Source organism: Lygodium microphyllum, chromosome 7 (assembly GCF_053477565.2).
Source record: "Lygodium microphyllum isolate KBCC chromosome 7, Lygodium_microphyllum_v1.1.10, whole genome shotgun sequence".
NCBI lineage: Eukaryota > Viridiplantae > Streptophyta > Polypodiopsida > Schizaeales > Lygodiaceae > Lygodium > Lygodium microphyllum.
The window spans coordinates 67,147,227-67,171,538 of record NC_141141.1 but is presented as its reverse complement, the minus strand read 5'-3'; the positions used below and the strand labels follow the sequence as shown (position 1 = coordinate 67,171,538).

Genomic DNA, 24,312 nt, shown 5'->3' with positions numbered 1-24,312 from the left:
TGCTTAATTCTTGGTAGGGGATGGTCAAAGGATACTCCATGGGCATGTATGCTTTCAAACCTCCTTGTCATGAATAATCTTAAGCTATGCCAGAAATGGGGTCTATCAGGGATCGACTATCTCACATCATTAGCAAGATTAAGTCACATGGCTTTGTAACCGAACTAGTCACCACTTGGGCCAAAATTCTTGATCTAACCAACAATAACAAAGCCCTTCAAGAGGTGGGGGTTGATGAGAATGTCTGCTAGTCCAGGAAATTAGACCCTCCTCTAGCTGCAACATTGGGCAGGAACACAATGTACCTAGCTAAGAAAGGCTTCTATAAGTTTAAGCATTGGCTTTGTTGCTTTGAGCCCCTTGAACTTCCCAAGATCGGGCTGTTAGGATGGAATTGGGTTGCAACTAGATGCCGCAACTTAAAGCCTTGCGCCTCTAGTAACACCATATTGTCTTATCTCAAAATTGGAGACAAAGAGCTACAAAAAACACTCTCCACCAAAGCGATTAAATGCCACTTGGGTGGGAGAACATCTTATCTAGGCAAGATCAACCAGAATTGGGGAACTGAACTTTTGACTGAGAAGCTGGAGCAATATGTGGGAAGTAATTGGGACCTGCGTTTCCCCCTGGGGGATAGGGTGTTCTTGTGGAAGATATTAGTAGTAGCAATGGTTTATGTTTTTGTGGAGAGGAGGAACCTTTGAATCACATATTTTGGGAAGGATGTCAAATTTAGTCAGTTTGGGCCCAAGTTCGGCAATGCTTTTCGAATGCAAAGGGAGAGGAGGATAAACTTCAAACATGGATCATGGGAGACTTTAGTGTCAAGGACAAGTACCGCTACCTTGTGGCTCAATCAGTGCAGCTTTTGGTCTTCAAAATGGCATGGGGGACTGTAAGAGTTTTGTGTTTTCAGGATCTCAATTGCAAGTCGAATGTAGGGAAATTGCTTATATGTGACTAGAATCTCATCTTACATAAAGCCATAGATCTTTTGTAAGAGTGGTAATTGGTTATCGTGATATTACATAAAGCCATAGATCTTTTGTAAGAGTGGTAATTGATTACTATAATATTACTTTTTTCGCATCCGAAATAGACAAGAACAAAGACTTCCACAAAAAACAGGTAGAATCCCACTAACTAACTGAGTGCACATGTCTCACTAGTTAAAATTTGAAGGTTATTTATTGAATGGAATTTGCAATTTATTTTACGTTAAACCTGCGTTTTTTTTTCTTTGAACACTGGTCCACTCTGAAAATGTAGAGACAAGTTTTCTCGTTCGCTGTTGCAAAGAATTATGGGCATGGAGCTCCCTCGGTTGTCTGAGGAGGAGGTGGAGCAGCAGCAGCAACAGGAGGACGATGGGGGCATCGCCTTGCGGAGCTTGCCCACTGTCTTCCTCGTTGGCCCTCCGAACGTTGGTAAACGGTCGATCCTTCAAAGTACGCTTTCTGATCTCTCTATTCTCCCTGCGTTCGGATGCCTATTGTGATCAATATCAGAGAATTGCGTCTGGATCCTAAAAATCCTCAGAAAAGACCCGTAATTGCTACCGTAGTCCATTATAAATAGGGATCCGGCCGATCAAATTTGTAATAGAAGCTATCAAGCTGCTTCTCTGCTAGGTCACACAGGACGCTGCTCGTATGGCTATATTTAGATGCTAAGTTACGCGACCAGCGAATATCACAAGGGTCCAAACAAGGAGGCAAAATGTTGACATTTTCTTGATGTACAATTGTAGCTGTACGGCACATCCGGTTCCTTTTTTTTGTGTGCCCCCTGTCCACCTTCAAAAATAGATCTAAGAGATTAAATCATACTCCACAATACTATGGATTAGATGAATCGGATTTGGCTTGTTCATGTTTCATGGTTTCAAGATTAAGCACCTATACCCTAACTTCTTAATCTACTTATGGGCATGAAGGATTTTCTTTCCTTCTCGTGTTAAAGTCCATATTTAAGCTGTTTGACTAAACTATTCTTGCAGATATCAAGAAAAAAGAGACTGTAATCATGAATGAAAAGAACCTACACGAAAAATTCAAGCAGCTGCAGTGACATGGTAGCACATAGTACTCCTCTCCAAGAGAGGAGAAATAATTGCCACCCATTGAGCTTGAGCTGCCAAGGGTCCAATATAGTATGATGCAACGTTTGCATCACCCATTGCATCTCATCTAAGATCAACATGGAGTATGAATGATTAAATACTGCGCCTTAAATAAATTCCTCAATTCATGGCCAATGTATTCACATCTTGTACAGCCCCAAAAGCAAAATTAAAGTTTTCATTGGGTGGTCATATCATATCCATACAAGAACGAAGCCCACCTTTTGAGCGTCAAGCTATATCCAGATTATCGCTAACTCATCATTGTTGGACATGGATGTGGACTTGCCACTTTGCACACTAGGAGGTAAAGAATCTTATCTTAGTTAGCTGTGTCATTATGATTGGACATGGATGCAGACCTGCCACATTGACTCAATGCATGCATCTTTTGTTAACTACTGCAACAAGCAAGGTTGAAAATAAATATGCGATTGAAAAGTATAAGACTGAATAGATTGTAACAGTGCAATATAAGAGCAACATGTGATCATGAACTTGCTTCATAACATACAATTGAATAGACATCATCAACTTACAATTAATTGAAAAGTACGAACTCTAAAGAAGGGTCCATGGACTCTCTCACACATGCTAGTGTTCGTTTACAAACTCCCATCTCTATTATCAGCCTGTAGTGCCACCTCTATCATCAACCTCTAGTGCCACCCTGCTACCTAGTTGATCCTCCCCAAGGTTGGGCATTGTTGCTGCTGTTGCAAATGAAGCTCTAGTTGCTTGGCAATCATCTTAGGTGTTGTTTGTCACTACCTTATTGCAAGTCAAGGACAACAAATTTCTTTTCCGTCTCAATGGGAGATAGAGGCACAAGAGGAGGGCTTAGTTGTATATGAGTTTTACCCCCCTTTTGGAGTTGTTGGTGCTATCAAAATTGTCATCAAAGTTACAGTTTGATAGCCCATTTAGGGCAAGATAGTCCTCAAGGATAGCCTCTTTCGAGTGGTTTTTGGAGTCCTAGAACCTATATGATGTTGATTGTAAACAACATGTACATTTGTTTTTTTGGCTTCACAGTGGGTTATGAGTTGGGTTTGATAATCTATGTGTATAGCATATGTTAAAAAGTGAGTTGGAGAGAGAAAGAGGAGAGAGAAGATTGCAGAAGAGAGAGGAGTGCAGAAGTGAGAGAAAGAGAGTGACGAGGAGAGAATAAGATTAGAATAGGAGGGGAAAGACATGAAAGAGAAAGAAGCCATTGAAGCTAAGAGTAAGGTAATGGGAAGAAGGGCAGTAATGTATTAATGCATCAAAATATGAGAAAAATTACATGTCCCCTCATTTTATACCAATGTCAGTGTGACATGACATCAATATTATTTACACACTAAATTCTTATTTTTCCTAGCTACTTACAATCCTTCTCGTTCCAAAGGTTTTTGCCCTAAAAAACAAACTTACAAAGATTAGAAAAGGACGGATAGAACAGAGCACTACTCTATTTTCAGCTTTACAAATGGGAAAATGAGTGAAAGATGAAAGACATATGGATTGAAATGAAAGAATAAGAGTAGGTCTCAGCTATATACATGATCAAGAATGCTTCAAAGGTATTTGGAGCCTTAAAGTCTTCAATTGATGAGCTCAAAATGAAGTAGATAGCTTGTTGTATAAACAGACCTTGCTGAACCAAATCTGCCATAACTTTTGGTAGAAGTGTTCAAATGAGGCGTGCCACATGTCAAAATGTAGCTCTTGAAGAGTACTTTGGCCCTATGTTGGTGGTATAAGTCTGAAATTAGGCAGAATAAAAACTGTTCTAAAATAGTCTGTTGTCAGGTCCCTGTCTTTATCATAACTGGCTCCCTAGTCAGTAAGCTTCAGCCACCAATGTGTCCCTTAAGAAAGAAAACTCATCTAATATGGAATCAGGCCTCCAAGAAGCTTCCTCAGGTGATAGACCTCTCCATTTGATTAAATATTCAATGATGAAACGAGATTGAAGCTTCTTCTCACGCTGACCTATGACAACCTTTGGGATGTATTGAATAAGACCTTCATCAATAGGTGGTAGCTCATCAACTATATCAATAGGATCACCATAGAAAGGCTTGAGCTGACTAACATGGAATACATTATGAATCTTAGTAGAAGAGGGTAGCTCCAATCTATATGCCAAGTCTTCAATGCGTTTCAGGATCTGGTAGGAGCCATAAAATGTCACAACTCTATAGAAACAGAATTGGTATCCTTTTTCATTAATTTGTCTATATAATGATTTATTAAATTTGTTTCCTTTGCACTAATTAGATATAAAGAAAAGTACATTGGAGCTGGCCACTAATGAGTGGTCACAGGTTATGGTGGACCCACGCGGTGGGTTAGAGAAAAGATAGTTCACACTTCCACCTATATGGCCTGATTGGGCGCCTGTGACCAGAACTCACGCATATCAAGGTTAGACTCGCACACAGAAAGGATTGATGCCTTGAAGTGTGGGCTAGATCTACGAGAATAGACAGTTACAATCAACAAGATGGCATGATCATGAAATACTTGTACAATGTGCATGTGTGGGCTGAAAGCTTGAAATGCACATTTCTTTGCATAGGAAAGTCACATGAAGATTCTGATACCGTTTTTGTGACGTACACGGAAAAAGCTTTCATATGACACCCATATTGGGGGGTCCCTAAATTTTAGGAGGTCCCTAAATTTTAGGAGCCTCGAATTAGCCTAAAAATGCTAGTCCTAAAAAATAGGGATGTCATTTTAAAAATAGTAAATTCTGTACTCTGACTGTGCTTACTAAATTTGGTTGTTTCTATTCTTGACAGTATTTAGTCCAAAAAGGAAGGCCATAGAGAAGAGACAAGTATCAAGATACTTGTCACACAAGTTTCCAAGTGTCCCACCACTTGTCACATCTCATGACATGTGGCTGGACACTTGTCTTGTGCTACTCCACTTTTCCCTTTTGTACTAGCTCTTCCCTCTCCTATAAATAAGAGCTCATTTTTCTTCATTCAGCATCATTTTTCTTTGCTGTAAACTCATGTACAGCACCCACCACAGATAGCCAGAAACTGGCCCCATCCATCCCCATCATCATCCCCCACTTTTCCATTATCAAATTCCTCCATATTCCCTCTTCTATCATTGCTGTTTTACAGGACAACAAGCTTGTAAATTCATTACAGCACCTCCTTCTCGAGCTCTTTCTTCCATTTTAGCAACAAGAAGCAAGCCCTATCCATGTACTGCTGATCAACGATGAAGAAAGGCTGATTTCCCCTCTTTCTTCTCTCATACTGTAAAGAAATCAGTTCTTATCATTGCATAATAGATAATGCATGTGTGTTTGTACATCTTTGCATGATCTTGTGAGAGTGAGAATTACTTCTTCTCACTCTCAGGTTGATTGTAACTGAGCTTTTTCCTAAGGGACTTGGTTTGAGCAGAAATACATTCTTTCGGGGGGGGGGGGGGGGGGTTTGCCATCTTCAACCCTCAATCTTGTCTCCATTACTTTTACATTTTCATGGCTGTAATTTTGTGAGTAATTTTCATTTTCAGCTTTAAGTGTTCATTCTCTTTTATATTAAATCTCGAAAACAAGCGAATATCATAATTGTTAAGCATACTACCTTGTTCGGGGCGTTTACATAAAATCTCTGAGCAAGCGTGTTACTAGATCCATCTTTCAAAGTAGAATATTGAGACTTGGGCACCTTGAACAAAACCAATTCTTTTTCTTGGAACTCTAAAGGTCGCCTCTTTTTATCTGCATACATCTTCATTTGGTCTTGAGCTTTTCTAAGATTCATTTTACACTGCTGAAGAAGGGTTTGTATTCTTTCCAATTCTTCTTTCCCATGAGGATTGATTCTTTCATTAAAGATGAATGTGGATAAGGGCTGCTTATAGTCATACATAGTCTCAAAGGGCGAAACTCCAATGCTAGCATGAATGGAGTTATTGTAGGCAAACTCAGCCGAGTGTAATCAAGAATCCCATGAATTCTGAACATCATAACAGAAATGACGAAGATAAGTCTCCAACCACTTATTTACCCTTTTTGTCTGTCCATCAGTTTGTGGATGACAGGTTGTAGAGGGAGACAATTTAGTGCCCATGGATGTGAATACCGCCTGCCAAAAGTTACTCATGAACTTTGAATCTGTGTCATGAACAATCACTTGGGATAATCCATGTAGTCTAAAAATCTGCTCTATGAATTGAGTGGCCACTTGAGAAGCAGTAAACTGGGTCTTGGTTGGAATGAAATGGGCTGTCTTGGTGAGTCTATCCACTACCACATATATACTATTCCATCCCTTTTCGGTAGTAGTAGGCAAGCCAATAATGAAGTCCATGGTAATGTGCGTCAATTTGCCTGTAGGAATAGGTAATGGTTGCGACAAACCACCTGGCTTATGGGTGTTGCCCTTATTCTGCTGACAAGGCATCCACTTCATGACGAAGTCTTTGACATCTTTCCACAGCCCTTTCCAATAGAAGCTTTTGCTGATCCTATCATAGATTTTGAAAACTTCAAGGTGTCCAGCTAAAGGCAAAGAATGCAGCTTCTTCACAATTTTCCGTGTGAAAGAAGAAGTAGAGGGAATGACAATCTTGCCATTTAACCAAATGAATCCATTTTGAAGCTGATAATGTGAGTTATCTTCCATGAGACCTTGCTGTAATTTCTGAAAAATATGGCTGAGCTCTTTATCCAAAAGATAGGTCTCCTGTAGTTCTTCAATCCAATCACTATGTAGCTCAGTTATCATTAGTGAAACTTTGCAAGCCCACATACGAGAAAGAGAATTAGCTACTACATTGTCTTTGCCCCTCGTATGAGTGATATCAAAATAATAATTTTACAGTGTAGCTACCTACCTACGCTGCTTAGGAGTAAGATTGGATTGAGTGAAAAAATACTTAAGGACCTTGTGATCACTTTGAACTTTGAAGCAGTTGCCATACAAATAATGGTGCCATTTCTTTATTGCATGCAAGATAGCCAACATCTCTTGGTCATAAACATTCATAGCTATTTCCTTATCTGTAAGCTTACGGCTTTCAAAGGCAATCACTCCATGCTCCTATAACAAAACAGTCCCAATGCCTCGGCCATTGGCATCACAATGTATGGTAAACTCCTTCAAAAAATCCGGGCATACTAGAATAGGAGGAGAAGTAAGGAGTTCCTTTAACTAGTTGAAGTTACTATCTGTAAGAACATCCCAAAAGAAAGCTTCCTTTTTCAACCTATCAGCCAAAGGAGCTGCAATAGCCGCATAATGCTTGATGAATTGGCGGGTTTTTGTATTTTCAGCACTCTTTTTCATCAATCTTTGCTCTAAGTGGAGAGAGGGAGCTGGTGTTGGTGCCTTGACAGCTAGTGATTCACATTGGATTTGTACTGTCTCATATCTTGGTATATGGATTCCATTTCCCGAGCATCTCCTTGCTTTTGAGTTCTTTTTGTAGTGTCCTTTTCTTTTGTAGCATTCCTCTTTTCCTTTGTCTCTTGTGTTCAGCAGTCTATTATAGCAGTTTTCCCTGCTTCCATCATTGCATCCATTTTTAACATGGTATTAGTTTGTCGGATCTATCTTCCTGTTGCTGTTTTACATCGTTTCAGGTCTGCTTTTTGACTTTTCATCTGCTGATTGGACCTGTTTCTAACAGCTGCAACTGATTTACAGCCTAAACGAGCTACCTTTGCTAATTTTTGTCCTGTTTTTCTGCTATTTTCTCAGCCTTTTGCAGTCTGTCATCTGCGTTTACAGTTGTTTGGCACTGTTTCAGGGTTGGGGACTTGTTATTGACCCTTCCACATCTGCATTTCGGGGATAGCAGGCTGAGGCGACCTGTTTTCCTATAGATCAACTCTGTTTATTGCAGTTCTTGACTGTGTTTTGCCATCAATATTAGTGTTTTGCTTCTTTGCTTCTTTGTAGGGTCGGGTGACAAGTTTCAGGTTGCTTTTTGGGTGTTTGGTTGGTCTTTTCACTGTGATATGTTGCTCAGCTTTAGAGAGGTTCATGTGCATCTGGTTGTCGTATTCTATTTACTACACTTTGGATATTGTTGATCTTTTCTCTATGTGCTTTCTTTATTGCTTTGAACTCGTGCAATCCTTGTGAGTCTGTATTTTTGGCATACTTTTCTCCTTGAAGATCCCTTGTCTTTCTTCATCTTCTCTATATCCCCTTCCTCATGGCTCCTCCGGCATCTCCTCCTGATGGTCAGTATGCAGATATTCTTTACTTATCTACTAGTGTTATGTTGGAGACTTCTTGTGTTCAGCTTGAGGTTTCTGTAAGGATGCTATCACTTGGTGCTTTCGATGTTCCAATTTCAAAGAGGGGTGACATATGGAGGAAGAAGTCTCCGTGCTATTATTGTGGCAAAAAGGGACACCTCCGAAAGGTTTGTAGGATATTAGCAACTTTATGGTAGGAGTAGGCGTGGACAGTGACGAAGGGTAACGACTCTCTCAGCGAGTCTTTCTTATCTCTAAGTCCAGGTTTAGGCTCCAGCTATATGGTCCTAGCAATGGCTGTAGGGGCCTCCCTTTCTGGTTGCTAGTACAGGTGATGTGGTCATCCCTCACAACTCTCCAGTACCAAAGAGGGAGTGTGAGAAGGTGGTACGGTGGGGCAATTGTGTCTCATCTATACGAGTATATAGGTGCATAGCATCCAGAGAGGGGTTTCCCTGATGCATCGACCGAAGTTTGGAAGGTTTAAATTTTGGAGTTGGGATTGACATCTAGGTTCATGATAAGCTAGCTTTTTGACAAAGAGTGGGATTGGCTCCTAGTTTGAGCTCACATGAGGGGACACCTTGGTAGTCTGGTGAAAGGCGGGGAATCCATGGTCACATATGTCCAAAGGCATTTTTGACGAGATGGTCTTGTATGGTACTTCGAGGCATTTTTGAAAATGATTCTTCTTTGTTTTCAGGTGTTGGTATGATTGACATTGATATCAAATGTTCTTCAAGGCATCTTGGTGGTGGATTGGCTACTCTCTACTGGGATATCCATGGTTCTCTTCTGGTGGTTATTGTTGTATGGACTTTGATGGATTCTTATCATTGTATTGTTATATTGTACCAGATCACCCATGATTTGAGAGAGGGTGTTAGTGGATATGTCAGTTCATGTGTGAGCCTGTGCATGTCAGTGGGCTAGGGCACCAAGATTTTCGTTATATTGTACTAGATCACCCGTGATCTGAGAGAGGGTGTTACTGGATATGTCAGTTCATGCGTGAGTCTATGTATGTTAGTGGTCTAAGGCACCAATATTTTATATTGTGTATTTAGGCATTTTATTTTACTCGATTTGATGTGTATTGGCATTTATTGCAACTAGTTAGCTAACATTTAATGCTGGCCGACTTATCATATTCTTGGTATTTATTGTGTCCTATATTAGGCACTCCTCCTTAGTTAGTTGTATCATTTGTCATTCACCTCCTACAGGTTCTGGTGGAGAGAGAGAGCTAGTGCTGGTGCCTTGATAGCTAGTGACTCACGCTGGATTTGCACTATCTCACATCTTGGTATATGGATTCCATTTCCAGAGTATCTCTTTGCTTTTGAGTCTTTCTGTAGTGTTATTTTCTTTTGCAATGTTCCTCTTTTCCTTTATCTCTTGTGTTCAACAATCTATTATAGCAGTTTTCATGCTTCCATCACTGTATCCACTTCTGACAATTCTAAATAATCAATGGTTGCCGTTGCTTCCTCCCAAGGTTAAACTAGGTGAAGCCCACCTTGAGATTGGTCATGGTGGGATGAGATGAAACTAAAGCGCTTCGCTCATGATGGAGGAGCATGTCAATGGATTTACAAGCTATGTCCCTATGGCCACATGAGTGGAGCTAATAAGTTTCGTGCTCATTCTTTGGGAAAGGAAAGAAAAGATGTGTGCTTTTGGCATTGGCACACAATTGATGCCTAGGAAGTAGGAAGAGCTTGAGGCATGTCTACTAGATTAGGATGCCTTGGCTCGATCTAGGTGAAGTGTGGTTATTGATCTTTCCACACATACTCCATGCACCCACATCGAGATTGGCTATAGTTACACCCTCATCCTCCCATGTCCAGAGTATATTCAAGGTGGATGCTTTGTCATCTACTTCTACCACTATCTCACATATGATGATAGGGTATTCTTGAGGCTTTGTGGGATTTGTAGAAGGAGAAGAGTGATGTTGGTGTCACTCGCTATTTCTATGTTGACGACATTGCCTTTCTTACTACAAGGTAAAAGTTAAAAAGTAATAAATGTTCATCTATTAATGGTTCAAATTTTAATGATGATTTGAGCTTGTATGCAAATTTTGCATGTTTGTTTCATAACTTATTATGTGCACACTGTATGCTTGATGATGTGTATAATTAGGCTCGAGTTTTTCAAGGCAATGCTAGAGAAGGCTGCCGAATGTGGCACCACATACCCACCACCATCATGAGAAACCTTGTGTACTATTCTATCATAGAGAGAGTGATGCAAGGTTGAGTAGGTTGCATAGATTATGAAGATGCTATGGACACGCTAGGTGACATTGATTGGCATATGAATGGAGCAATAATTATAGGAGTTTCATTCATGGGTTTGTTGCATATTCTCACGGGGAGATGTATTTTGTTTCATCTCATTATGTTTTGGGCATAGGTATGAGTGCTAATGTACTTGCTCATGAGTGGGTAGATTGCATTGAGATAGTTGGGCTAGAGAATGCGATAACATTCATGGTAGATAGTGAGCCAATAAATAGAGCTATTGGTGCTATAGTTGAGGGGCAATACTACCTCATTACAGTTAGTTTTTGCATGGCTCATTGCTTGAATAACCTTCTTAAGGATATTGACAAGGTTTCATGGGTTGAGTTAACCATTACAAGAGAAGGTGAGATGGTGACCTTTGTGCTCAACTATTAGTTTGTTCACCATGAGTTCTCAAAGAAGTTTAAAAAAATTCTCCTCAAGTACTTTGACACTTGCTTTGCTTACAATTCTTGATGTTGGGTTACTTGAGTGAGATAGGTATTCATTAGTAATGCGTTCAGGTTCTTTGGTTTCTACTCTTGCAGGGATCTCGTGCATGGATATTGTTGAGGACATGGGATTTTGGAATGAGGTGAAGAGGGTTAATGCCATGGTTTAGCCTAGTATACATTTATTGCGCCTCATAGATGCTATGCGACTATGTATTACCAAGATCTATGAGGCTATGGATAAGATGATCAAGTGCCTACAAGAGCTGGTGCGAGATGAGGATCAACATTATGAGATCCATACCTTATTTCTTACATGGTGGGATGCCTACGTGTCTCCTTTGCATGTAGTTGCATACATGTTGGACCTTGAGTTTCAAGGTTGTGGGGCTGGAGAATTGCAAGGAGGTTTGTGATGACTAGAGGTGCACCTTGAAGTGCATGGTTCCTCATGTAGATACAGGTCCCTCTCCTTCTCAAGTAGACAGCTTCAAGCAAATGTGGGAAGCCTATCGACCACCCAAAATGATTCCTAACTTTTTTTAGATAGATCACGTAATCCCACACTCTAAAAGCCAATTGTTCAACTCAACGTAGAGATGTCTATGTTGTCATATTCAACCCATACCCCTATTCTCTGCTCATAATTAGTCAATACTGTGTCAAAATTGCCCCTTTTGTCAGCCTGATCCATCCAATCCATCGTACTTGCATTATGTCAGAAATTCCCTATTTTACCTCATATTTTATCTATAGTTTGATAGTAAGGGGCCAACTTACAGCCTATAGAGTTTTTTGTGGCTCATTTGGTTGTGCTGATGCACAGTTGGACACATTCACTAGGGGTGGTGGTTTGTGTTAGGAGGATTATGGATATGATGCTCTTGAGCTTCAGTGCCTAGCAGTTCGCAACTTGACCTAGATTGTGAGCTCCTCTTGTTTGGAGCAATCGTGGAGCTCTTATAGTCACATTGCCTCCAAGAAGAGGAGCAACCTTGATGTGTAGAAGGCTAGTGATTGTGTCTTCATTTGTGTAAACTTGCATATGCTTTATAAGAGTGTGACTGCAAAGGCAGATTCCTTTACTTAGTGGGAGATGGAGCAAGAGGAGAAGCATACAAGAGGACAAATTTGAGAGATTGAGGAGACAATTCAAGAGGTAGTAGAGGAGGGTACTGGTGACATGCAAGATGAGCCTTGAGGATATTGTCATGGACATCTTGGAGTAGCTCTACAACCCTTCAATACTTAGCATTATTGTGAAAGTTTATTGAGTACTTAGTATTGTAGTCAATTTGAGTTATGAGTTTTGGCTTTATGTTTGTATGTGTTGTTGGCCTTACTTGGGCCTTGGCTCTTTCATGATGATATAATATGTAATTCAGCCTATAAATATATAAATTATGGCTCGAGTCTATAATCATTAGACTCTTTTTGGGTTGTGGGTATTTATTTGTATCATTGATTGGCCTTAATGTGTCATGCAACATTCATTTTGTCATTAGTAGTGCAATATGATGTTTAAAGTGCGCTTTTGGAGTGTCTTTGAATACTTGTGAAGTTTATTATAGAGTTATGAAAAAATCCTAAATTTATCTAATTTTTAATTTCTTATTCTCTTCCCGTTCCCAAAATGTGGCATTCCCATTCCAATACCATTCCCTGTTTGCCACATCCCGTTTCCATTCTTTGTTTCCCATTCCATGTGGCTATGGGTTTTGAAGAAAAAGGAAGGGATTTTGATGAATTATTGGAGCACAGCCTCAACATCTTGCTATGGATTAGTGGAGAAAGAGGTGATACTTGATGTTCATGATGATGGAGCCTTTTGTGCATGCAATGAAGCCTTCCTTTGATACTCAAATCACTTTATGCTTTGATACCAATGCTATTAACTATCTCAACACAAAATTGAGATGGAACAAGAAGAAAATTGAGAAAGCAAGAGACAAGTGTACAACTCAAGATTGTGTATAATCTCCCCCCATGCGTTGAGAGAGCCCTTCTCAATGCACGTATTTAGTTGCACTAGACTAGCTTGTGCCCAAAATAGCCCTTTTATGAAAATAGTAGTAAGCTTTTTTAAATTTGCTTGTTGATTGAACTAACGTTTAAGCTTTCATATATCAAAAGAGTGATTAAATTTTAAGGCTAACCACCTCTCAACAACGACGATGACGATGACGATGACGATGACAACAACAACAATAATAATCAGCCTCTGCTAGGTGTCTTGTGAAAATAAATAATTGGCGATGTTGTAAAAATATATCTATCAATGCCTCCGAAATAAATAATCCTGATGGCATCACATATTTTATTTTAGAGGTGTGTCGATGGATTTATTTTTACATTGTCGCCAATTATTTGTTTTCACAAGTGCCTAGTAGTGGATTCTATTATTGTTGTTGTTGTTGAGAGGCACTTAGCCTTAGCATTCAATTATTCATTTGATATATGAAGGCTTCTAAACCTTAGTTCAATTGCAGCAAACCAAGATTAGAAAAGCTTGTTACTGTTTTTTCAAAGGGTCGTTTTGGATCCAAGGTATTCAAACTCAACCAAAGATATGCATTAAGGAGAGTATCAGAAGTGGATGTAGCAATGGAAGCATGAAAGAATGCTGAAATAGATTGCTAAACACAAGAAAGAAGAGAGAGAAAAAAGAAAACACTAGAACACTGCAAAGGGAAACTCAAAGATGTGCTTGGAAAATGGAATCCATATACCAAACATGAGATTGTCACGTGCTATAGTGAGTCAATGGTTGCGTGGGCACCGGCACCGGCTCCCTCTCTCCACAAGGCATGCATTGGATCTGCAAGTGATGAATGACAATGCGTGGAGGAGGAGCTTGAATAAATAGGACAAAAGAATGCCATAAATGGCATCAAGTCGGCTAGCATAAAATGCATAAATAACCATCAATGTGACCAAACTGCTAGAGACAGAATGCAGGCGGTAGGAGCAATTAATGCAGTAAACGCAAACTACAGAGGCTGGAAACAGGATGATTAGTAGTAGATACAATTTGCTTGATCAGCAGAGGTCTAGAGAAGATCAGCAAGAGGCAAGGGAAGGCCTATAATCAATAGAAAACAATAGGAGGAGCGTAGATCCTACTATATGATACCATGTCAGAAGTGGATGCAACAATGGAAGCATGAAAGAATGTTGAAATAGATTGCTGAACATAAGATAGAAGAGAAAACACAAGAACACTGCAAAGGAGAACTCAGAGATGCGCTCGGGAATTTTAATCCATGTACCAAATACGAGACAGTTGCGTACAATAGTGAGTTATTGGTTGTGTGGGCATTGGCACCGGCCGGCAGCTCCCTCCCTCCATAGGGCATGCATTGGATCCACAAGTGATGAATGACAAAGTGTGGACGAGGAGCTTGAATAAATGGGCCAAAAGAATGCCTTAAATGGCATCAGGTCGGCTAGCATAAAATGCATAAATCGTCGTCAATATGATCAATTAAAAATATCTAAATATCCCTAAAATGTCCAGCTCATTGGAACATATGCCGAACTCACACGAGCTGACTAGGTTGCTAATAGAGAGTTCTCTCAATGCATGGAGAGTGATTGAACCTAATCTTTGTGCACTCTTTTCTCTTGTATTCTTTCTTTGTTTTGTGGATTTGTCTCAATTTTGTGTTGATTAAGTGTGAGCTATGGTTAGAGTTGATAGCGGTTGTTACCTTATTTCAATAGTGAGTTATGTGGACACACTTAGGATTGTTAAAGTTCTCTTTTTCTCCTCTAGGAGTTTTTTTTCCTGGGCCTTGTATGTATACCTATTTCACTTTAGGATATACTTAGATTATGTTGTGTGCTCTCAAGCTTCTTCTTCTCAAGCAGTGTATGCGCATTCCTACAAACCTAAATCCAACAATTGCATTAGAGGGTGTTTCGACCTCTTGGACAGAGTTGTCAATATTTCGATTGGGACAAGATTTGATGAGCGTTCTCATAAATAATTGATCTCTCATGGAAATGACACAATGCATGATCAAAAGTCAAACTTTGCCACACAAGTTTTAGCTTGAGGCTATTATGTGTGCAACTTATACCTTATTAGGTGCCTCATCAAGGCATTGCAATTTCACTCTATATGAGACTTGGCATGGTAAAAAGCCATTTGTTGCTCGCTTGCGTGTTTTTGGTTGCCTAGCTTATGTATTAGTGCTACTATAATAATACAAAAAATTTGATGACAAGGCAATGAAATGCATCTTTGTTGATTATAGTACTAAAAGAAAAGGTTAGAAGTTTCATTATTCACACAAACTATGTTGTGATATTGTCTTTGTGGAATATTTGAGCTAACATAAGCATTATATGTTAAATTAGCCACTTAAACAATCTAAAAAAGGCTTGATTATTAAAAACCCTAAAATAATGAGTGGTTGGAGAGAGTTTTAAAACAATGCGCATTTGCCCTCCATTCAGTTCAATCTCGTTTTTGCAGGTTTCAAGCTCTCTAGCTTCGTTGTCCACACCCCCTTCCTAGAGGACATCTCAGTTGAAGTTGCTTGTTGGTGTCTACATGCATCAAGCGTCTATTTCCAGCCTCCATTGTGTGGTCTATATTGATTTTTACTGTGTTTGCTAATCAGCCATATCATCTACAGTTGGCAACTTGTTGAATTGCTGCGTTTGTGATTTGCGGCTGCTGTACAGACTTTCATGTCATCATACCTGCGTTTTTGCTGCTATCAGCTTGCCATGCTGTCATACTTGCATTTTTGCTGCCACTGGCTTGCCATGTCATCATCAACTGGCCGGGTTTGCAGTTTTCTCTCTCCTTGCATGTCCGACATTGATTCGACACCATACACTGTTGCGCTTATTGTTCGACATTAGGAGGTTGCCTTTGTTGTGTTTCAGGACCCGTCAAGAGTACGACATTGTACACTCTCTCCCGTTTAGCATCTTTGCCTTGGTCATCGAGACATGAGAGTTTGGGGTAGAGTTTTCATTCCTGCACTGTTTGTTTGTTGCATGAGCATTGTATGTTGAGTATTCAGTCATTCATTCAGATTTCCATTGTGTTCATGGTTTCTGAGTTACCCTAACCCTAACTGTGTTCTTTTGAGTTTATGCTTTGTCGTACGCTTTCATTTATGTTTCTACGTTAGAGTATTTCTTCACATGGTATCAGAACACAGTTCTCTTCCATGAAACCTTGTCCTTTGATCTGAAAGCCCTTCGCAAGAAGCAAGAATAATAGGAGGGCAAGATGACTTCGAATACACCTTCACCACATCATCATGATGCTTTTGAGCCTAGCACATTGAGACATGCGACGGAGTGGGCTTCACAGCTTGCTCCTCCATTCAACATGTCCGAAGAGTCTTCGGACAACCATGGAGTCCATTGACCATACGAGATCTCACGAGCTGAATATGATCTCATTCTCATGTATTGAGCTTAACAGCAGATTGAAGGTAAATTTGAGCTTTTCTATTGAGATTTGGTGCACCGGTCTAATGATCTTGCAAGAAAAATGGAAGTTCCACAATGGATTGGCCGTCTTGATGCAGAAAGTGGCATGGAATATAAACCATTTTCCTCTCTACCACCATCATCTTTATCTTTTCCACACACTTCTCGACCTTCATTCACTCCTATATCAAGTACGCATGCTACTACTTCTTAATCTTTTGATTTTACTTTTTTTTTCCCACAAGATATTGGAGATGCTCATGATGAAGGAACTCTTCAAACTAAGTATTTGGTTCATTAGTCTCGAAGAGGATAAGTTTTTCCAGTTGCACTCAAGAAAAGTTAAACAAAAAGTGTAAGAATCTATGGGGAGTACTACTTCTCAACTTTTTCCTTCAGCTTTTACATCTCATGGTGAATGTGATTTTGATGATTCAGCTTTTACATCATTTCCATTTAATGGACAAAAGGAACCTAACACCTTTCCCATAACTACACAAATGACAAATCCATTTAGTCTCCCATCCATCCCACCCATGCACTATCCTTTCAGCCTCCATTAAGTGCACCTTACATATCTTCACATGTCACACCAGGGGGTCCTCCTTTAGGCATGCCTTTTAGGGCCTCATCTTTTCCTTAGTTGGATCGTGTCTCCATGATAGAGGTTCATCCTTCCATCTCCACACTTTCGGGTTTTTCATGGCTTGGAAATGCCATCTAGCCTTCATTGAGTGTGGATTAGTTGGTACCACAGTTTGCCTCTATGGCATTACCTAGTGGGCCTTCTGGTCATTTTACTGTGCCCTAGTCAACTGTTGGACAAGGCTTATGTCTTGATACCTCCATCTCCACCAACACTTTATCGAAACATTCATGTTCCAATGTCTCTATATCAATTGGTACCCATTGGACATTTTCAAACCATTTCTGCTTACCCACCTCCCCCTCCTACTTATCCCCCTCCACAACCTTGTTCTTATTCCACTAATTCGACACTTGATGGTTTCTCCTTCTCATTAGCCAAACATGCCTTTAATGATAAGACTTGTTTTAATGGGTCAAACCTTACGAGACATATCTTTGACTCATAGAATCTGTGGAATCTTGTGTAGGGGTTGGAATCCCAACTTGATCTTGCACTTGTTCTTTATGAGGTTGTTCGCTTATGGAAGGTTAGAAAGGAATGCTTTTGTTATTGTCGAGCTGATGCAAGGTCTATTACTTGAATTTCATTCACAGCTTTAGTATTTTGACTTAGCATCCGAGTAATGGTCACACTTGACTAACCGCTATGCGGCTCAGGATAGGACCCATCGTATTAATTTGGATCATGGGCTCCAAAATTTTAAAATCATTGACCGGAATGACTTGAAAGTCAAGTTGGCTGAGTATTGGCATCTTCTCGTTGAGTTCTCTACTATGGGGACTCTTAAGTCCTTGGACAATTAGGCCATATTGTTTCTAAATAAGCTATCGAGAAAATACTTCCATTTTGTAAAGAAGGTGATCTCACAATCCACTATGCCCACATGCTATAAATTTGAGTGTCAGCTATTGTGCTATGCTTGGATGTTCGATCAGTTTCATAGTTGGACCTCTACAGAAGGGGCTCTCATTGCTGCTTTTGAGAAGGGGCAGTGAGGGAAAGGTAAAAAAAATCAAAATTCCAATCAAAATAAAAAACAAACTCAATTAGTTTGATTCTCGGACAAGGGTATATATTCACCTTCATAGCGGAGCAATTTCGTGGATCTCCAAGTGTTGCATTGTCTACTACAAAGGTAGAGTATGTGGCTGCCACTGAGGCATGCAAGGAGACTTTATGGCTTTCACGTCTGGTGGGAGAACTTGGCATCTCAGAGTTACCTGTTATCCATTGTGATAGTCAGAGTGCTATCATGCTAGCACGGAATCTTGTCTTTCATGCAAAGACAAAGCACATACAGGTGAAGTATCACTTCATTAGATATGTACTTGACAGCAAGAGCATTGAGCTTGTCAAAGTGCATACAGATGATAATCCTGCAGACCTTCTCACGAAGGGTCTTCTAGCAGAGCGGTTTGCTCATTGCCGATAGATGATGGGAGTTGGATAGATATATTTATTTCAACTTTGTACATACCTAGACTTAGCTGATTCTTTTCTCCTCTTAAGGCACATTGCCTTTAGGTGGAAGGTTGTTGGGAATAAAGGGCCATCATGTCTTTTATATGTGCACGGATGCGAACACATCCTTAGCACATTGTACTTTCATACATATATCTATCTAAAAACCTAAAGTGGTACACTCGTCATTGTACCAAAAACGTGTTCACTCTCTACTCTGCTCTCTCGCACTCTCTTTGTCTCTCTCACTGCGCGTAACGACTGTCTGCCTCGATCTCCGTGCCTAATCGTTTCCTACAGCAACATCACGGGGAAATGAAAAAACAATGCATTTTTCCCAAAATACATCCCTGACATATATTCTCAAGAGGTCTCTCCAAGAGAGTTAAACCATCAAGCATCTGTGTGCGTTACATAAGCATCAAGCTACCATAGTTTACATGCCCCATACGAGCATGCCATAACTTCGCCTGTGATATAGCAGGAGTAAGAGTAGACGCTAGATAGACCGACTGATCAACTGACAAAGCATCCAACTCATATGACCCATGACATAGAGTGCCAGTCAAAACCAAAGTCACATGTTCCTTATCTTTGACTATACATTTGTTATTATCAAAGATGATCTGCAAACCACACCTTGCTAAAGAAGAAATAGATAACAAATTTTTCTTTATGCCTGGCACAAACAAGGCATCCTGCAAGCAAAGAATAGAGCCATCAATGGTTGTCAACACAATCTCCCCGTTGTCTCTAACAGGGTATGATGTGTTGGGTAGCTCAGTTGAGAGTGACAGAAGTTCGAGGAGCAGTAAGCGTGAGTGTGACGGCTGGAGAGAGAGAGAGAGTAGAGTGAAGTACGATTTGATACGAGTGTACTAACCATGTGTTGGTACACAAAGAATAAAATGTATTTATACTTAGGGCACATAAGGGTGCATTCACATTACAATGTGCGTGTACTATACATGGAGGTTAAATCAGGCCTTTATCCCAACAATCTTCCACTTAAAGGTCCGATTTGAACCTCTAACCAACTCCCACTAGTCGTGTGCAATGTCGTGTTGAGCTTTGCTTAGAGTTTTAGTGAGAACGTTTGCAGGGTTGTCTTGTGTTTTGATCTTGGTCAATATGGTTTGACCATCTTCCAGAATCTGTGTGATAAAGTGATATCGCACATCTATATGCTTTGTGTGTGAACGATACATGGCATTCTTAGCTAGATACACAGCACTCTGGCTATCACATCCCAAAATTGCAGTATCCATAGACATGCCGAGATCCTTTGTAAGTCTGCTCAACCATATAGCTTCCTTAGAAGCTTCAGTAGTAGCTGATATGTATTTAGCTTCAATGGTACTCAGTGCAACGATGTTCTGCAACCTGGAACACCAAGAAATAGCCCCACCAACAACTATGAAGACGTATCTGCTGGTGGACCTACGAGTGCCCAAGTCACCTGCCATGTCTGCATCACAATAATCCTGCAAACTAAGTGCATCTTGCCCATAACAAATACACTTTCTTTGTGTACCCTTAAGGTATCGAAGAATACACTTGATAGTCTCCCAATGTGTTTTGCCAGGATTTGACATAAACCTGCTAACAACTCCCACTGCATGAGCAATGTCTGGACGAGTAGTAACCATAGCATACATAAGATAGCCACAAGCTGATGCATAAGGGACTCCCTTCATAGCATTTACTTCCACGTCATCTTTTGGGCTGTTGGCTTTGCTAAGCTTAAGATAAGGAGGTAAGGGTACCCCAAAAGGCTTAGCTTCAGCCATGTTAAATCTGTCCAGTGCCTTTTCAATGTACTTTTCTTGAGATAAAAACATCAATTTCTGCATTCTATGTCTACGAATCCTCATGCCCAAAATATGCTCTGCATTTCCCAAATCTTTCATGGAGAAGGCTGATTTCAGCTGATTTTTGAGAGCATCCAAGCTAGTCTTTCTTTTCCGAGCTAGCAACATATCATCCACATGCAAAACAAGTATGATGGAGGTGCCATCTGTATCCTTTTTCATGTACAAGCAATGATCTTCATGGCTGCGTGTAAACTCATGAGATAGCATAAAAGTGTCAAACTTTTTGTACCATTGCCATGGTGCTTGCTTCAGCCTATACAGGCTGTGTTTTAGTTTACACACCATTTGCTCTTTTCCAGGAACTACAAAACCCTCGGGCTGTTTCATGTAGATTTCCTCATCAATGTCACTATGCAAGAAAGTTGTTTTTACATCCATTTGATACAGCTCTAAGTCCAATACAACAGTGAGGGCAAAAAGCACACGTAGAGTGTTCATTTTCACAACAGGTGAGAAGACCTCTTGGAAGTCAATCCCTTCCTTTTGTGCATATCCTTTGGCAACTAGTCTTGCCTTGTACTTGGGTTTCCCATCAACTGTCTTTACTTTGTACACCCATTTGTTTGGAAGTGGCTTCCTTTCCTTGGGCAGTGACACAAGATCCCAAGTATCATTTGCATATAGGGATTTAATCTCTTTCAAGATAGAACCCCTCACCCCATCATAAGAGAGATTGGGGTTATTGTTGAGTGAAACCACCAAGGTCTCCCAAGTGTCACGCATTGTCATGATAAAATAGATTGCCCTCAACTTATCATCAAAGTCCAAATTTGCATCTTTGAGCTGATTTAGAATCCTGCAGGCTTTGACTCATCTAGTCACATATTCACTAACTTGCGCATTAAATGCACCCGATTAATAGGTGTGGTGATCTCATAGGTAGTTTTTAGCTTCTCCCATATTGCATAACCTGTATCTAAACCCTTAATGTCTGTCAAGATGCCATAAGTGTGACATCCATCTTTATGTAAGCCACAACTTTTTTATTTACTCTGGCCCAATCTACATGAGACATTAGTGCAGGTTTATCTTCCTGCAACGCATCCTCACAATCCTTTAGGAACAAAATGCCCTGCATATGGTCTTTCCAAAGGTCAAAGCCATGACCATCAAATTGTTTGATTTCCATCAAGCTCTTGATGTCTAAATTGGAAGAAGTTGCAGCCATTTTATTATGAACACGAGAGTAAATGCCCCTGAAATGCAAAAGCACAAGTTGAACCAGCAGACACCCTGCTGTTCTTTCTCAAACAGTAGTAAATCTTTGCTGTTTGTATATGAATCAGCCACCACACGGGCAAAAATGCAGAAATTTACCAAAATCTGCACAAATCCCCAAAATTTCAAGTCCAAAATCGCATAAATGTCAGCCAATCTGACCAGCTGAGCAGAATTTTGCCAATACATGAAAAGCCCGAAATTTCTGGGATCCACTGTCAAGAGATTTTACTCAAAAAAAGCAAAATTCTGACTAATTTGGCAAAATCCCCAAATTAATTGAGGTCACCACACGCAATATCTCCAATTTCCGACTTCAAAATCATTGACAGGCATAAGCAAAGTCAAAATTGGAAAAAGCCCCAAATTTCTGGCTTGATTTTGCACAGGTTTGACAAGTGTGCTTTCACGCGTGAACCCTTGGTTGAAGGAAGGAGTTAAAAAAAAAAGAATTTGAAGAAAATAATGGTTTAAACAGAGAACCGGGATGATGAGTTTGTTGATCTGTGTGTCAGGGGTGTCTGACGGATGTTAGTCCGCGTTGCATTAGGCTGAAGCCCGCTGGCGCCTATCAATTGTTGCGACCAATCCGTTGAAGCCCGTCTGTGCTTGTCAACCGCCGCGACTAGTCCGCCTGGTGACGTTGACAGTCTGACCCACGACCTGCTTGGAACAGTAGCTGCATTTTGGACCTAGTTGCGTGTTTGTCATGCAGTCGCGCGTTGGTCAGCCGTGTTGCCTACTAGCTTTGCCTGTCTCGCCAAGTTGTCGCCTGTCTCACGTTGCAATTGACTGCCTTTAGCACGACCTGCTCGCGAGCTACTTGCGCTGTTAGCCGCCCTTGGTCTTGAGAAACATGTAGGACCTTGAGCTTTGATACCAGTTGTTGAGTAGCACAGTCGAGAGTGATGGAAGTTCGAGGAGTGAGCGTGAGAGTGTGACGGCTGGAGAGAGAGAGAGCAGAGTGAAGTATGATTCGACATGAGTGTACCAACCATGTGTTGGTATACAAAGAATAAAACATATTTATACTTAGGGCGATACATGGAGGTTAAACCGGGCCTTTATCCCAACATGATGCATTGTTGGCACACTGCATAGACTTGCCAATTGGGGCTGCAATAACAGAAGCAAACAAATCTTTGCGAGATGTGATGTGCTTGGAAGCACCATTGTCAAAAAACTATGTGCTCGCATCCTCAGTAGATCTAAATGCTCTATCAGCCCAAGAAGAGTCATAACTGCATGTGTTAAAATAATAGTCATTGTTTGCAACAAAGGACACGGACTTAGTGGCAGTAGAAGGTGCATCAGAAATAGACATCCTTGACTCCTCTTTTGGCTATGCACTTTCTACATTCAATGATGTAGTATCCTGGCTTTTTGCAATAGTGGCACTTGCCCTTCTTGGCTTGCGTGCCCCTTGTTTCTTGCTACTCTCTGAAGCACGTGATGTCCCAGAGCTCTACAGAGGATTTTTAGCTTGGTTGCCCTTGCCCTTCTACCATGCTATAAAAACTTGCTCAAAGGCTATGACATCCACACCACTATTCTTTCTTGTTTGCTCTTCCTCTAAGAGCAAGCTGACCAACTGAAGGAAAGTAAGTGGCTGTGGAGAAATCCTCATGGTGAGGTTCAAGGCCGTATGAAAGGCCAAGTACGAGGGTGGCAATGAATTCAAGGTAGTAGATATCAACTGCGCATCTGCGCAATACTCATCTACATTCATAAGCTGCTCACACAAGTCTTGAATTTTATTTAGATGATGGTACATGGAATCACCCTCATCCATCTTCACAGTGTCAAGCTCTTTCTTCAAGAAAGAGACGTGTGTCTCGTTCTTTCCAACAAACATTTGCTCTAAGGTCAGCCATGCTTCTCGTAAAGAAGCTGGAGACTGAATGTGAGGGATGATAGACCATTGAACTGCCAATGCAATCAACGACAAAGCGTGTGCATCCCGTGTGTTCTATGCCTTTTGTGTTGTTGATCTCTTGGGAAGTGGCTGAGTTGGAGCGGGTTGAACAAGGTGAGTTGCCCGTTGTCCATGTCCTCCCGGAGAAGGAGTAGTAGGGGCCACAACTCTGGGCCTAACTTCTTCACCACCTTGATTTGCCACGATAAATGTCACTGATCAGAGAGCAAAAGAGCAATATCTCAAGTTGGACCAACTTGGAAATCTAAGAATTTCTAGAAATTACAAGTACTTTGCTGTAATTAGCAAATTCAATCACACTTTGTCAAAAACTGTTTGAAATTCATGCTGTCCAAGGTGCAATAAATGCTCAGCAGCACTGAAAATGCAAAAGCCCCAAAATTTCTTGTCCCAAAATGCACGAAATCAGTCTATTTTAGAATGTCACATATGTACATTTGCCAATCTTTGTGCTGACAACAAAAGCCCCAAATTTCTGACCCAAAATTCACAAAATCTCTACAATGATTGTGTCCCAAACATTGGCATGAACAAAGATTGTCTGCCCGGGTAAAAGCCCCTTCAAGAGGATTAAATTTGAATAAATATTAATAAATTTTTCTTTTTACCTTTGC

At 40.5% G+C, this 24,312-nt stretch overlaps 1 protein-coding gene across 1 annotated transcript in view; it reads left to right on the top strand.

Annotated features, from left to right (window-relative positions):
* Positions 1–1,239: 1,239 nt before the first annotated feature.
* The window catches only part of LOC148033547 (GTP binding protein), a 61,932-nt gene continuing 38,859 nt past the window's right edge, over positions 1,240–24,312 (top strand). The window contains exon 1 of the mRNA XM_087681493.1: positions 1,240–1,451. Within this exon, the coding sequence (XP_087537619.1) occupies positions 1,307–1,451 (145 nt within the window). The 5' untranslated portion in view covers positions 1,240–1,306. The remainder of the gene's footprint in view (positions 1,452–24,312) is intronic.